General features: G+C 37.1%; 1 protein-coding gene across 1 annotated transcript in view; it reads left to right on the top strand.

Annotated features, from left to right (window-relative positions):
- The window catches only part of DNAH7 (dynein axonemal heavy chain 7), a 288,975-nt gene that overhangs the window by 197,868 nt on the left and 75,010 nt on the right, over positions 1–16,097 (top strand). The window contains exon 49 of the mRNA XM_006167772.1: positions 7,820–7,974. Within this exon, the coding sequence (XP_006167834.1) occupies positions 7,820–7,974 (155 nt within the window). The remainder of the gene's footprint in view (positions 1–7,819; positions 7,975–16,097) is intronic.

Below are 16,097 nucleotides of genomic sequence, written 5' to 3'. Positions count from 1 at the left end.
TTATGTATATTCATTCATTCAATATTTTTTATGACAGTTACACTTTCTGCAAATAATGATGGCTTCTTACTTTTTAATCTTTCATTTCTTTTTCTTGATTTACTGCAATAATGGGGTTTTTTAGTATAATGTTGAACAGGTGTGATGAAATCACATATTGTTACTTTTTTCCAGTCTTAAGGGAAAGCAAATAGTCTTATCATTATGTGTGGTATTAGCTATAGAGTTTTTAGGGGTTTTTTTGGTACATTCTTTGTATCACATGAAGAAAATTCCCTTCCAGTCCTATTAGCTAAAATGTTTTAACATTAGTAGATGCTAAATTTTGTAAAATACATTTTCTGCAGCTATTGAGATGATGAAACCATTTTTTATATTTAATTTGTTTATATGGTGAATTATACTGATTGATTTTTTAATATTGAACCAGCCTTGCATTCCCAGAGTAAACCCCAGTTGATCATGATCTACTCTATTTATGTATTCTGGATTCAAATAACTAAAATTTTGTTAAAATTTTTTGCATTTTTATATTCATGAGAAATATTGATCTGTGTTTTCTCTTGTGATGGTTATGATTTTTGCATCAGGATAATGCTATCCTCCTAAAAAGAATTAAGACTTGCCCCCTGTTTTCTGAAAGAGATTAGAATTGTTTCTTCCTTGTGCAGTAGAAATGACCAAAGAAATTATCTGTGGCTGGAATTTTCTTTGCTGAAAGGTTTTTATCCATTAATTCAACTTTTAAAATAGTAATAGAGTCCTTAGGCTATCTAATTTCTCTTAAATGAGTTTTGGTAGTTTCTTTAAAGATATTGGTTAGTTTCATCTAGGCTGTCATATTTGTGGGGACAGAGTTTCTTGTAGTATTTCTTCATAATCCTTTTAATATCTATAGAGTTTGTAATTATAATCTCTCTTATCACTCTTGATATTAGTGATTTATGGCTTCTTTCTTTTTTCTTGGTCAGTGTGCCTAGAGTTTGATAAATTTTGTTGATTCTATCTTGGAACAAGCCTCTAATTTCCTTACTTTTCTCCATTCTTTTTAAGTACATGTCTTCAATTTTACTGCTTTTTCTGATATATTTTTGTTCTATGCTTGCTTTATGACTAAATTGTCTGTAATTGTATAAAATAAAAGTTTAGGTTATTAACTGTAGATTTCTCTTTTCTAATCCATGAATTTAATGTTATAAATTCCCAGTTCATGTGCTTTAGTTACATAGCACAAATTCCGGTGTTTTATTTTAACTTTTACCGTTATTCCCTTTAAAATATTTCTATATGACCATTCCCCACTGGAGGTGCTTTCTCCCTTTCTTTGTCTCTCTCTGATGAGAACATGTACCTCTAGCAAATTTAAAAAATAAAAAAATATAAAAAATTCTGGACTGTCAGTTCTTCTCTTTAATTATTTAAAAAATTCCCTACTGTGCTCTGGCTCCATGATTCCTTTTTTAAAAAAAAAAAATTTATTATTATCATAATCTTGTTTATATTACATTGAATCACATGTAACTTTACAGTGTATTACATTTCTTTTTCCAGAAGGAACACCATGCATATCAGGCAATACAAAGACATTCAAATCCCCATAATCATCATCTAATGGCTCTTCATGTTTTTCAGATTATCATTATTATTATTTCAATTATCTTTTTAAACATTCAATCACTGTTTATCATTTTGCTTGTAAAAAGACTTTACCCAACATAAAATACTTCTCAGGTCAGTCCAGTTGAGAATACTATACATGTCATCATCAACAGGTAATAAACCATATCTGTGTCCCACTAATGTCATGCCTCTCTTTGTTCTCTTACTATCCTTCTCCATACTCTTCTCCCACCCCGTTCCACACTGTCTTATCATCGTTAACTATTTTCACTGCTTTTATGCCCTCCAATATTTCGATCTTTACCATAAAGTGTGAATAGTCAGTATATATTAAGTGGATATATACAATAACTTTCTTTCACATCCTAGCTTACTTCATTCAGTGATAGATCCTCCATATCCAACCACTTCCTATCAAATGCCAGGGTCTTGTTGTTTTTTATGGCAGAGTAGTATTCCATAGAGTATATGTGCCGCATTTTTTCAATCCATTCATCAGTTTGTGGAAATTTGAGTTGGTTCCATGTCTTAGTGATCAGGAATAACGCTGCAATAAACATTGATGTGCAAGCGCTTTTCTGTGGCTCCATGATTCCTCATAAAAATATTCAGACTTTGGAATAATTGTCTCTTATAAATAATATAACATTTTTCTTTGGCTTTTTTCAAAATTATGTTTTTTAATCTTTGACTTTCAGCAGTTTGATTTTAATGTATGGGAGTGCATGTATTTGCATTTCTTCTTTTTGAGTTTTGCCAAGTTTCAGGAAACTATAAATTTCTTTTTCACTGCATCTGGGAAAGTTTAAGCTATTAGATTTTTCAAATAATGTGCTTTCTGTCTCAGTCTCTTTCTCCTTTTCACTTGGGATCACAATAATATTAGAGTTAAAACTTTTAATATTTTACCACCAGTCACAGAAGCACTGTTCATTCTGTTTCAATTTTTAAATTTGTTTTTAAAATGGGATTGTTATATTCATTTCTCTGCAGGTTCACAGACTCCATCTTCTGTCATATCCTTTCTGCTACTGAGTCCATGGATTGAAAGTTTTACTTCAGATATTACATTTTTTATTTCTAAAACTTTCTTTTGGTTCCTTTTATCTTTTCTGCTGAGAATCTCTTTTTTTCCACTTATTTTTAAAAAAAAGTTCACCTTTAACTCATGGAGGATGGTAATACTATCTGCTTTAAGTTTTTCCTCTTTCTTTTTATTTGAGATTTAGTCACATTCTGGCTCTTTGTGTCAAGAAATTTTGTATTCTATCCTAGAAACTTTTAATATGAGACTCTGGATTCTATTAAAATACTCTCAATAAGATTGGCTTTCATTTTAACAGTCAAATGACTCAAGATTAGACCACAATTTCTGTCTTTCCTTCTAATGGGTGATTCTTTCAGTGTCAGTTCAGATTTGGAAGTCTTTTGTTTGCTGTTTGGATCTGTTCCTCAGATATATTATTCAAGGGTTAGTCTGAGACTTGCGTTTATGTCATACTTCAAAGCCTTTGGTATGCTTTTTTAGGTATGCTCAACATGTGTAGCTTTGCTTAGAGCTAGTGTCTATTCATTCACAGAACTAAGAAAAATCCTGCCTTTAGGTCTTTTCTCTCTAGGATTCTCACCCTGTTCTTTCCATAGCCTAAGGGCCCTTTTCCTATGTTTTTTGGCCAAACTCTTTCAGAGTTTTATCTTCCCATGCTACTGTACTATATGCCATGCCAATATCTGGAGCAAAGTGGCAAGGGAAAAGAGAAAAAGCTTGGATTATTTTCACATTTTGTGTATAACAAAGGCCTCCTTTTTTACTTCCTCTATCCAGAAAGATGAATTTTTGCTCAGTATTTTAGGTAACTACCCTACTATTGCTTCTGCGATGTAATACAGTTCTGTAATGGGGTTAACCTTGGCGTACAGACAGAAGAGAGAAAATGAAAACAAAACAAACCAAAAACATGGATATCCCCCCAACTCCCTGGCTCAGATACAGTCATTTTCTCAGTTCTCTAATTTGAGTTTTTCTACATGCGCCTGCTGCCCAGTTCCCCCACTAATCCAGAAGATGGAAAGAAAGAACCTCCTCTACCCAACCAGAAATTCACCAACCTTCTTCTTAATCATTTCTCAAGTTTTGATTGTCTTGCCATTCACTTAATATTTACTTTTCAGGAACTGCAAATAGTTGTTTTTTGGATTTTAACCAGAATTTTGTAGATGTAATTAGTGGGAGAGAAAGACTCGCAATGGGCTCACTAGCACATGGCTGGTCAACATCAGAGTTTTCCTCTAGTTTTGAAATACTGTTGATTGACCAGTATTTTCTACTCAGGGATAATCTCTTACAGAATTTTGTTTTTAGAACAATATAACTTGTATATTGTTTCCCAGATTTTTAATCTACTTCCCTATCAGTAGATTATCAAATGCAAATTTATTTGATGTAGGAAAAAAGAATAAAGAAGAATGGTCACGGGCTCTTTCCCCAATTGAATATACAATTTAGCCAGGTGATGCAGTTAAGGAATTATAGAATAACCATACAGAACATTAGTACTATATCAATATACCATAATATAATATAGATGAATTAGTAAAGAAGTTCATAGAGAAAAGACATCAATAGAGGCTTTGCAAACTACATAGCTCTTGACCTTAAAACATGAGTTGACTTGGGACCAGCAGTTAGCGTAATGGCTGTATCACTGAACTCCCATGTAGTGGACTGCGGTTTGAGTCCCGGACCTGGTGGCTTGAATTCACACCGGGCGCATGTTCATGCATGCCCAAGATCCCGAGAGGAGCATGGAGGAGAAGGGATTGCAGCATGGCCATCCCCCCTGGGAGGTGATTTCTCACTTTCTGTCTCTCTGTCTCTCTCTGTCTTTCTGGAAAGCACAGACGCCCTGTAGCAAAAACCTCTTAAAAAAAAAAAAAGAGTCGATTGAACATAAAAAAGGTGGAGAAAAAGTGCTTATTGAACAAAGAAACAGCAGGAACATGGGTATTGTGACTAAAAAAACTGTGGCAGCAACAGAAAAGTGAGTTATTCTATTTTTTAAAGGGAAGCATAAATGCTATTTAACACTTACACATAATCCTCCAAAGTTAAAAATATTTCCAAAATGTGACGGAAGAAAAATTTTTACATATTTATGCTTTTTATTTCTTTCTAATTTCTCTTATCACTCCCTTTAGTTTTACACATTTACAATTCTCTTTTCATTAGTTGGTTACATCTAAGGTATTACTCTAATCTTTCAGTCTCTTCTCTTCCTAAGCATAATTAAGGTTATGGATTGAATCATGCCTCCTTCCCAAATTCTTATTTTAAGCCATAACCCATAATGCGACTTTGTTTGAAGAGTGCATTTAAAGAGGTAGTTTAAGATGGAATGAAATCATAAGGGTAGAATCCTGACCTAACAGAATTGGTCTCCATATAAGAGGGAGAGACATCAGGGGCTTATGAGGAAAGGCCAACTGAGAAATTGTTGAGAAAGCGACTGTCTAAAAGCCAAGAAGAGAGCCTCTGAAGAAACTAAACCCTCTCTAACCTTAATTTGGGACTTTCAGGCTCCAGAACTGTGAGGAAAAATATGTATTGTTTAAGCCACCCAGCCTGTGCTATATCGTTATGGCAGACTGAGTAACTAATGTATTATATAACACCGATAGTAAAGATAAGATTCTCTTCTTTAACAGTGAAGCTACATGCTTTATACCAGGCTTTAACTTATGTGCTAAAAAATATAACTTTTTAAAGATTTATTTATTTATTTCCATCTTTCATTATTACTTTAATTTGACCAGAGAGAGACAGAGAGAGAGAGAAAGGGAGAAAGCAAGCTGCCAGGTCTAGGACTCTAACCATGGTTGGCCATGTGGGAATCTAGCACCTTTAACCACCTACCAGCCCCTAAAAAATAGAATTACTTGCAGGGAGATTAATGTCTCTGTATTGACTGACATGCATGGCATTCCCTTTTTTTTTTTTTTTGGAGAGGTTTTTGCTATAGGGCACATGTGCTTGCCAGACAGACAGAGAGAGACATAGAGACAGAAAGCGAGAAATCACCCCCCAGGGGGGATGGTCATGCTGCAATCACCTCTCCTCCATTCTCCTCTCGGGATCTTGGGCATGCACGCACACGCACCTGGCGTGAGTTTTAAGCCACTGGGTCCGGGACGCAAACTGCGGTCGACTACGTGGGAGTCCAGCGACATAGCCATTATGCTAACTGCTGGTTCCCGATGGCATTCCCTTTTGAAAAAGCATTGTAATACACTGTAAAGTTGCATGTAATCCAATGTAATATAAAGAAGATTATGATGATAATAAAAATAAAAATAAAAATAAAAATAAAAATAAAATAAATTTAAGGCATACATTTAAAAAAAGAAATAAGGGGAGAAAATATATTTACATAAGAAACAAGAAATAGAAAATCATTTGTTGATAATATGTATGATTAAGCCACAATACAGTGTATTCTGAATGGAAAATCACTGTTTACTGTGATGATGTTCAGTGAATGAAAGTAAAATAAATAAATAAATTTAAAATTTAAAAAAATAGAATTACTTTCATTTTAGGTTTAGATTATCCAATGATATTCTAAATTCATGTTATAATGAAAGTGAATTGAAAATATATTCTTCTATCCCAGCCCTGCCCCACCCTACTCCCTATGTCGTCATTATTGTCCCAGCCACCTTTTATTTTCTCTTCCTGCTCTTCTGATGCATTGCATCAATATACTTAGCTCACTTTTAAAGGGCATAATGTTATCTTTAAGAAGTTTTCAAGATCATGGCTTGTGTTGATTGAAATTTTTAAGAGAAAGGAAAAAGCTATGTAGTTGGATACCATATGGTGATGGCAGATAGTGATTAACTCTCTGTGACTACACGGTATGCTGGGAAGTGAACTGGGTCCTCATGGAATACTACTCTTGTTTGTATCACAAAAGGGTGGAAGTGGGTGATAATAAAGCAGGAAGTATGAGTGAGCTCTCCCATAGTGCAAAAGCTGTCCAGAAGAAGCTCACAATCAGGATCAGCAGGTTGTGTGGTGGTTAAGGTGCTGGACACTCCCACATGGCAGTTTGAGTCCTGGACCTGGTAGCTTCCTTCCTCACTTTCTGTTTCTCTCTCTCTCGTCAAATTTTAAAAATTAATTAGTTAATTAATTAATTTAATTTTTAAAAGTTCACAATCATTAGGCAAATATGTAATGAACTACATCTATGGCAGGTGATATACCAGTGTTTGAAAGAAAGAGTGGGTCAGCAAGTGTTAATACTTAATAGTGGCAGGACCTAGTGAAGAATTGGAGTTTCCTGATTTCCACGAAGTCCTCCTTTTTTTTTTTTTTTAAGAGATTTTTGCTATAGGGCATGTGTGCTCACCAGAGAGACAGAGAAAGAGAGACAGAAAGTGAGAAATCACCCCCAGAATAGATGGCCACCCTGCAATCACTTTTCCTTCATTCTCAAAAATCCTCATTCAGGATTTGGGGCATGCATGCACATGTGCCTGATAGGAGTTTTAAGCCACTGGGTCCAGGACTCGAACCACAGTCAGCCATGTGGGAGTCCATAACCATTATGCCATTGACTGGCCCCCCAATGAAATCCTCTTGATGGTTGTCATTGTGATGTAATTAGAAAGAGCAGCAAATACTTTCAGAAGTATAATTTAGCATTTATAGGTAGGGATTTTTTAAAAATTTGCATTAGGACATGTGTGTTTGCCAGAGAGAGACAGAGACAGAGAGAGTGAGAAAGTGAGAAAGTACCCCCAAGGTGGATCAGACACGCAGCAATCTTTTCTCCTCCATCTTTTCTTTCAAGATTTTGCGCACGCACACACACACACCTGGCATGCTCCTGGAGCTTCCGTGTCCAAAACTCAAACTTCAGTCAGTCACATGGAATCCACCTACCATGCCACTGGCTGGCCAGAGACTGTCATTTCTTAAAAAGAGTAAAAGAACTTGTGTTGACTTTGCAGGGTGGTTTTCATAGTTACCATTCTAGCAGCTCACTCAATCTAAATGTGTCCGTTTTAAGAACATAATTTTTGTAACACGTTAAAAGCAAAATAAATAATGAATAAATAAAGGATAAATCTTAGGAAAGTGATATGTAAATGATTAAATAGCATAGAAACTAATCATCTTTCTCCTCCCTTTCAGGAATGCAAGAAGGTGGCCTCTGATGATAGATCCTCAAGGTCAGGCTAATAAATGGATCAAGAACATGGAAAAAACAAACAGTCTTCACCTAATTAAATTCAGTGATCCTGACTATGTCAGGACCCTGGAGAACTGCATCCAGTTTGGTACTCCTGGTAAGTAGTTGAATACAAGTGTACGTTACAGAAATGCCTGGAGAGGACATGATTACTCCAAAACTCTGTAGATTGTTTATTTTTTAAACAGTTATCTGTGTCAGACTCATTTTAAATGTTCATCTCTTTTATTACTTATGGATAATTAATCAAATGTGAATTTTGGAGATTATAAACCTCCCAAAAGTTTAGGAGGTTTTGTCTCAATATTCATTTATGCTGCTTCCTCTCCTTTAGCTGTTTTCAATTTTGTCCGTTGTTTGCCATTTTTAAATTCTCATTATAACTTTACTTCTTCCATTAAAAGGGCCACTTGCTATGCCAGCAGTATTTTAACACAATGTTAGCCCAATAATCTATTTCTTTGTCCCTCAAATTATCCGACAAATGGCAGAGAAGAGAGTAGAGATTTCACATTGAGGCTATTATCCTTTGAATACAATGAAGAGATTAGGAGCATGACAAGGACTTTCCAATAAAGCTCTTAGGCAATGATCACATCGTCAAAACAAACAAACCAGAATACTGTGATTTGTGTAAATTGGAATTCTAGTCATGTTTTTAAATTCATGTAACCTATCTAACTTTGACTATGTACACCATCAAATACATGTAAATATTTATGAAATTATGACATAGTTAGCCCTGGGACCAGTTCCACAAATCCATTTTCTGTTAGAGCTAATACGATATGCAAGAATTATAATAACTTTGTCACATTTTATTGGGTGTGATTATAATGGTTAGTCTTTAAATATTTCTTACAATTTTAGGTTCTGTTAGGGTAAACAGTAAATGAAAAAAATCTAAATCTACTTACAAAATTTTAGGTTTAGGGAACCAGCAGTTAGCGTAATGGCTATGTCGCTGGACTCCCACGTAGTCGACCGCGGTTTGTGTCTCGGACCTGGTGGCTTAAATCTCACGCCGGGTGCGTGTGCGTGCGTGCCCAAGATCCCGAGAGGAGAATGGAGGAGAAGGGATTGCGGCGTGACCATCCCCCCTGGGGGGTGATTTCTCGCTTTCTGTCTCTATGTCTCTCTCTGTCTGGCGAGCGCACGTGCCCTATAGCGAAAACCTCTCCACAAAAAAAAAAAAAATTTAGGTTTATATAATAGACACACAAATACACACACAAAGGATTTCTCTCATTCAGTTGGTATTCTTAAAGTATGGAACTTATGATATAGTATCATGATGGGGAAACATGATCTCTACTACCAGATATGTTGCTTCTGTAATAGCAGGTCTCTCTCTCTCTCTCTCTCTCTCACACACACACACACACACACACACACACACACATGTCACTGTAATAAAAATAGAAAGTGGACATCGTCACTAATTGGTACCATTATACTGCTATGGGCAGCAGCACTGGCTCCGGATTCAGAGTATCTTCCTCTGTCACTGAGTGGTTCAGCGGCCTTTCTATGACGGTTTCTGTATCTGTACTTTAACTATACAGTGTGAGGAGAAAATGAGTTATTTAAAAAAAAATTTTTTATTTAATTTGTTATAGGATACATGTGCTCACCAGAAACAGAGAGATAGGGAGAAAGTGTAAAAGCAAGCCGCCCAATCCAGGATGAACCCTGGTCTGCCATGTGGGAGTCCAGCACCTTAACCACTATGCCACCTACTGGTCCTGAAAATGAGTTCTTGTGAGTTGAATACTTAACATAGCGTCTTATTTTTCTGTTTTTGGAGAGGTTTTTGCTATAGGGTGCATGCGCTCACCAGAAAGACAGAGACAGAGAGACAGAAAGCGAGAAATCACCCCCTGGTGATTTCTCCTCTATTCTCCTCTATTCTCCTCTTGGGATCTTGGGTGTGCATGCACTCGTGCCTGGCGTGAATTTAAGCCACTGGGTCTGGGACTCAAACCATGGTTGACTACATGGGAGTCCAGCGACATAACCATTGCACTGACTGCTGGTCCCGTCCTTTTACTTTCTTGAGCACTTACTACATGACTCAGGTGTATCATCTCTCAATACAGGATAACAAAGGCATAGATGATGCACTACAAAAATTCGGAGGAGTCGGGGAAGATTTCTTGAAGGAATTGGTACCTTAAGTACTTTAAGTAATTACCATTATTTAATTTAAATACTCTAATTATTTTCTTGACATAGTAAAAGACAATTAAATGATGGTTGAGTGTCCTAGAGACTTCTCAGTCACATATGTTGATGTTAGAAGTCCATAATTTTAGAGTAGAAAGGGCCATAGAGATCATCTGTCTAGTGTTTTTCCAAGTATGGATTGCAACCATGAGAGAGAAGACCAATTTAGTGGATCCTGACCAATACTTTGCTTTTTTGTTTTTCTTTCTTTGTTTAGATTTGTGATAGGGTGCTTGCACTTGCTGAACAGAGAAAGTGAGAAACCACTCCCTGTGGGGGATAGCCATGACACAATTCTTTTTCCTCCTCCTCTTAGGATTTTGGGCATGCACACACATGTGCTGGAGTGTTATTTCAAGCCACTGGGTCCAACACTTGAACCATGCAGTCAGTCATGTGGGGTCCAGCTGCCTTAACCTCCATGCCTCCTGCTGGAACATCAACATTTTGTTAATGTAATGCAGTAAGAAAGATTAGAACACATTAGGCTGAATAGCATACAATGAGGGTACGTATTATTTCATGGAATTCTTTTGTTTAACCTTTGTATTTATATGTATGTGCTGTGTCAAGATTTAAAATGCATTACTTGCTTTGCACTGTGACCCTAAAATTTTTAAAATTCAGCAGTAATTCCAACCACTTCATTTTATTAACAAGGCAGGTAAGCTGTCAGAGAATGTCAATTAAATGACCACAGTAAGATTAAGGGGAGTGCTGAAAGAGTCCCCACGTTTCTGCCTTTGTCCATTGCATACTGTGTCACACAAGCAAGACTTTCTCCGTTGATTTAACCTACTTTTTTAAATTAAACATTTTTTTAAATGGCTAATGATTATTTACGATACCTTCTAACATTAATCATGAGGGCAGTGAAAAGTTTTAATCTCTCATAGAAAGAGAAACACATGGCAGATTTTATAGTTATTTTTATATTTAGCCATCGGGTAAAAGAATCAGTTACTGTGATAGTTTTAAAATATAAGTAGGTGAAGAGCCTTCCATATAAGAAGTTATCTTTAGACAGTGGCCTATTCAGGGACAACGCTTTTGATTTATTGTCCCTCACTGGCAGCCTGGTTTTCAGGGCTGAGGTTTGCACCTGTTTCACCTACTTGCCTCTGCTTCAACCAGAGCAGGCTTCCTTTTTCTTTTTTATATTAAATTTTAAGATAAGATCCCCTGGGGGTGGAGGTAAGTATTTTGCTGCTTAAAAAACTTTGGAAGCCAATAGTCTAGAAAATATAGGTATTAGCTGTACCTATGAATATTAATGATAGAAATATTGCTGATAAATCCATTTGCATAGATTAACTTTCCATTCAGTCTATGAAAAACTCTTTGCATCAATAGCAAACTCTATCATGTCTCAGCCTTTCTTCCTTCCTTATCTTATCTCCCAGGACTTTATTTCTTTCCCCTTTGTAAAAGCCAATTAGAGGGACCAGCAGTTAGCATAATGGCTATGTCGCTGAACTCCCATATAGCCGACCACAGTTCAAGTCCCCGACCTGGTGGCTTAAACTCACGCTGGGCACGTGTGTGTGTGTGTCCATGATCCTGAGAGGAGACTGGAGGAGAAGGGATTGTGGTGTGACCATCTCCCCTGGGAGAGCTCTCTGTCTCTCTCTGTCTTTCAGGAGAGCAAAAGCACCCTATAGCAAAAAACTTTTAAAAAAAAAAGTCAATTAGAGATGCAAAATACTCTAAACAGTCAGAGATGCTAGATTACTCTTTCAGAAATAAATGTTTAGAAAATACTAAATACTAAAGTAAACCTACAATAAAGAAAGTGAAGACTCAATAAAAATTTGGAAGAATAGAGGCCAGCAGGTGTTGTGGTGGTTGAGATGCTGGACTCCCACATGGCCAATCACAGTTTGAGTCCCAGACATGGTGGTTTATTTTCTCACTTTCCCTTTCTCTCTCTCTCTGGTCAAATAAAAAATAAATAATAATAACAAATAAAATTTAAAATTGCAGCTCATTCTACAAGTGGTACTGGAAAAAAATTGGTTTTATGGAAATATATCAAGTTAAACTCTCACCTCACACCAAAATATGTTCCAGATAAATTACAGAATTAAATATGAAAGAAAAACAAAGAAGACAGAGATGCTATAAAAAGAACAATCCTTAGATAGTAAAGGACTTTCTAAGAAAATATATAATGGCAAAAAATAAAAGAGGAATTAGGTTAATAGATTTTATTCAAAATTTAAAATTTAAGTTTAAAACATTATATGAAAGAAGTTTAGGAGAATATCAAGCAATCACAGTTTATGTTACTGATTTGTATCCCAATTTAAGCCATCAAATTATAATTAAAATATCTTAGTACAATGGGGACACATATTCCCTGCCTGCATATGTAATAATACTGTGAATTATTGGTAAATTTTTAAGACATAGCAATTTTTAAAGACAAGCCCTTACCTTTTAAATACACTTGCAAGTGAAGCTTTATGATGTCTAGGCCTATAAATAATCCAAGATGAGATGAAGGATGGCTGAAACAAGAGTGATTGAATTTACACAGTTGATGCTGGATAGTTGGTATATGAAGTTCATTTTATTATTTCTTTACTTTTGAAAATGGTTTGAAAGTTTCTTTAACATTAAAGTTAAATTATAAGAAGAAATATAAACAAACTTAAAATCAAGTGGGAAACTGAGAAAAATATTTGCTACAACAATGTTAAAAAATGCAAATAAAGTTGGGCCAGCCGGTAGTGTGGTGGTTAAGGCTACTGGATCCCACATGGCCAACAGCACTGTTCCAGTCTCAGACTCAGCTGGCTTGAAAAACATCTGGATGCAAGCATGAGTGTGCATGCCCAACATCCTGAAAGGAGAATGGAGGAGAAGGGACTCTGGCAGGGCCATCCCCCCCAGGGTGTGATTTTTTTTTTTTTTTTACTTTCTCACTCTCTCTCTTTCTGTTTTCCTAGAGTCCATGCCCCATAGCAAACTAAAATAATAATAATGACAGTAATACAAATAAAGTTTTAAAATGAACATAGTGTAGCAAAGAATGCTGTTTGTTCCTAACATCCACTCACCTTTTTCTTTCTTATTATCACCCCTGTGCTAATATTATTAGTGTGCTGCCCTCAGAATAAAGAACTGTATTTCCTGAGGGCCAGTCAGTGCAGCAATAAAACATGAGATTCTGCAAGGTTTACCCACGTGAGAAGGTTCTGAGTTTCTGTCTGGAGATTTCCTTGAGTACTCCAGACATGCATGTGTCCACGATCCAGGCCAGCTGCAGCTGAGGATGGACAGCAGTGTCAAGACCCTACCAGCATGCTGTATTTCTATCTCTGTGGCTGTCTCTCTCTCTTACTAATGGAACAAATAAACCTAAAAAATCTGTACATTTCCTTATCCCTGTTATTATAAACAGCCATGTGGCTATGGTTGGAGTTGGTGAGATGATACATTCTGACCACTAAAATGTAAAAGGAAGTGCCGTTTGTGACTCCCAGGCCATGTCCTTAAAGAATGTTTCTTCCTTCTGTTTTTTCCATCTTTCTGGTGGCTGGACTGTGGGCATGGTTTGAAAGCCATATGCTAGGAATAATGAAGTAGCAAGAAGTGAGGAACACCGTGAGTCACTGTTTAAACATGTATCCTTCCAGCCCTGGAGTGAGTCCCATGGGATCCCCTTAAAAGGAGTTTTAAATTCCCTCTTGTTGGCATCACTATTATTTTGAATTTCTGACATTTGTAGCTGAACATAACTGTAAATAGCATCCCCTCAGGGGACAGCTCTATGGCTTAGTGGTTAAGGCAGCCAGATCCCACATGGCAGGGCCTGCAGCTCAACTCCAGTGGCTTGAAAAACATGCCATGTAGGGACCAGCAGTTAGCATAATGGCTATATCGCTGGACTCCCATGCAGTCGACTGCAGTTCGAGTCCCAAACCCGGTGGCTTAAACTCACGCCAGGCACGTGTGTGTACGTGCCCAAGATCCTGAGAGGAGAATGGAGGAGAAGGAATTGAGGCATGGCCATCCCTCTCGGGGGTGATTTCTCACTTTCTATCTCTCTGTCTATCTCTGTCTTTCTGGCCAGCACACAAGCCCAATAAGAAAGAAAGCTCTCCAAAAAACAAAAACAAAAAACATGCCATGTATATGTGTGTGCGTACCCCAAATCCCAACCGGAAGTAGAAATGGAGAAGCAGGGATTAAAAAGGAATAATTAATAACAAAAATAACATACCCCACAATGAAAAATGGACAAATATATTAACATACAGTTTCCAGAAAAAAAATATAATTATACAAACGAAAGAAAATATCTTGCCCCAAATACAAGTTTCTTCCTTTCTTTCTTTTAAAATTTTGCTAGTGGGTACATGCCATCTCCAGAGAGAGATAAAGGGACAGAGAAGAGGGAGAAAGCACCACCCAGTGGGACATGATCTTGCTGCAATCCCTTCTTCATTCCTCCATCGTGATGAGATTCAGGGCACACATGCATATACACCTGGTGTATTTTTCAAGCCACTGGAGCCAGGACTCAAACTGCTTAAATTATATGATATCTAGCTTCCTGAACCACTAGGCTATGGAACCAGCCCCCAAAATGTAAATGTTAACATTTTTTACCTACTAAATGTTAAAGTCACAAATGTCTTACTTAATGCTGGAAGTATCTGATGGTGGTTAAGAGAGCAATGTAAAGAACCGAGCGGCCTAGTTTAAGCCCTTACTTTGTTATTTACTAGCTGATATAACTGAAAAAACTTACTTCAATTGCTTGTACCTGTTCCATGTGCAAACCTGGGGTAATACTAGTCTATGCCTTTTTTTTGTTTTTTTTTGAGAGACTTTTGATATAGTGTCCATAGTCAGAGAGACAGAAGGCAAGAAATCACCACACACACACACACACACACACACACACACACACACACATATCACACACACACACACACACACACACACACCTAGGGGCATGGCCATACCACAATCCCTCTCCTCCATTCCCCTCTTGGGATTTTGAGCATGCTTGCATATGCACTTGGTGTGAATTTCAAGCTTCTGTGTCCAGGACTCAAACCGTGGTCAGCGATATGGGAGTCTAGCGATGTAACCATTATGCCATCTGCTGGTCCCACTAGTCGTGCTTTTTAAACTTTTTTTTTAGAGGTTTTTGCTATAGGGCGCGTGCGCTCGCCAGACAGACAGAGAGAGACAGACAGAAAGCGAGAAATCACCCCCCAGGGGAGATGGCCACGCCGCAATCTCTTCTCCTCTGTTCTCCTCTCGGGATCTTGGGCATGCATGCACACGCGCCCAGCATGAGTTTAAGCCACCAGGTCCGGGACTCGAAACGCGGTCGACTACGTGGGAGTCCAGCGACATAGCCATTATACTAACTGCTGGTCCCATGCTTTTTAAAGTTGCGAGGATGATGAGAAAGTACCTTACCAGCGTGGTGCCCAGAGTTTGTAAATTCAGTGACATAAAATTAGGTTGTAGACTAAAAGCAATGTGAGCACTCATTGCAACTCTGAAATCTCTCCAGCTTTTCGAGAAGTAATTTGGAAATATAAATAGCTTTTAAAATGTTCATAACTGTTGACCATTAATTCCATTTCTAGGACTACAGCTTGATTAGGTAATCAGAGATGAATGCAGGGCTTTATTTGAAAAGATGTTCACCCTAGCATTATTAATAACAATGGAAAATAGAAGCAACATAAATAACAGAAAATTAACATACTCAATACATCATGATGCACTCATATTATTTAACTATGAAAAATAATCATCGTATGCAAGCAGAACATGAAAATAAGTGTAAAAATCATCTGACACGCCTGCTTTGGCTAAGATCTCAGCACTGGAGGAAATCAGCAAGAAGACAATTTTAGGAATTAACTTAGTCAGAAAAATCCTGTGAGAACAAGCACGATATGTCTGCATTTTCACTGCAACAGAGAGCCAAACACCTGCCATCTGCATGCAGAACCCCTTCCT

Source organism: Tupaia chinensis, unplaced genomic scaffold, assembly GCF_000334495.1.
Source record: "Tupaia chinensis unplaced genomic scaffold, TupChi_1.0 Scaffold145082_1, whole genome shotgun sequence".
Taxonomy (NCBI): Eukaryota; Metazoa; Chordata; class Mammalia; order Scandentia; family Tupaiidae; genus Tupaia; species Tupaia belangeri.
The sequence above is the reverse complement of the archived record's forward strand: the minus strand, read 5'-3'. Positions and strand labels throughout refer to the sequence as shown.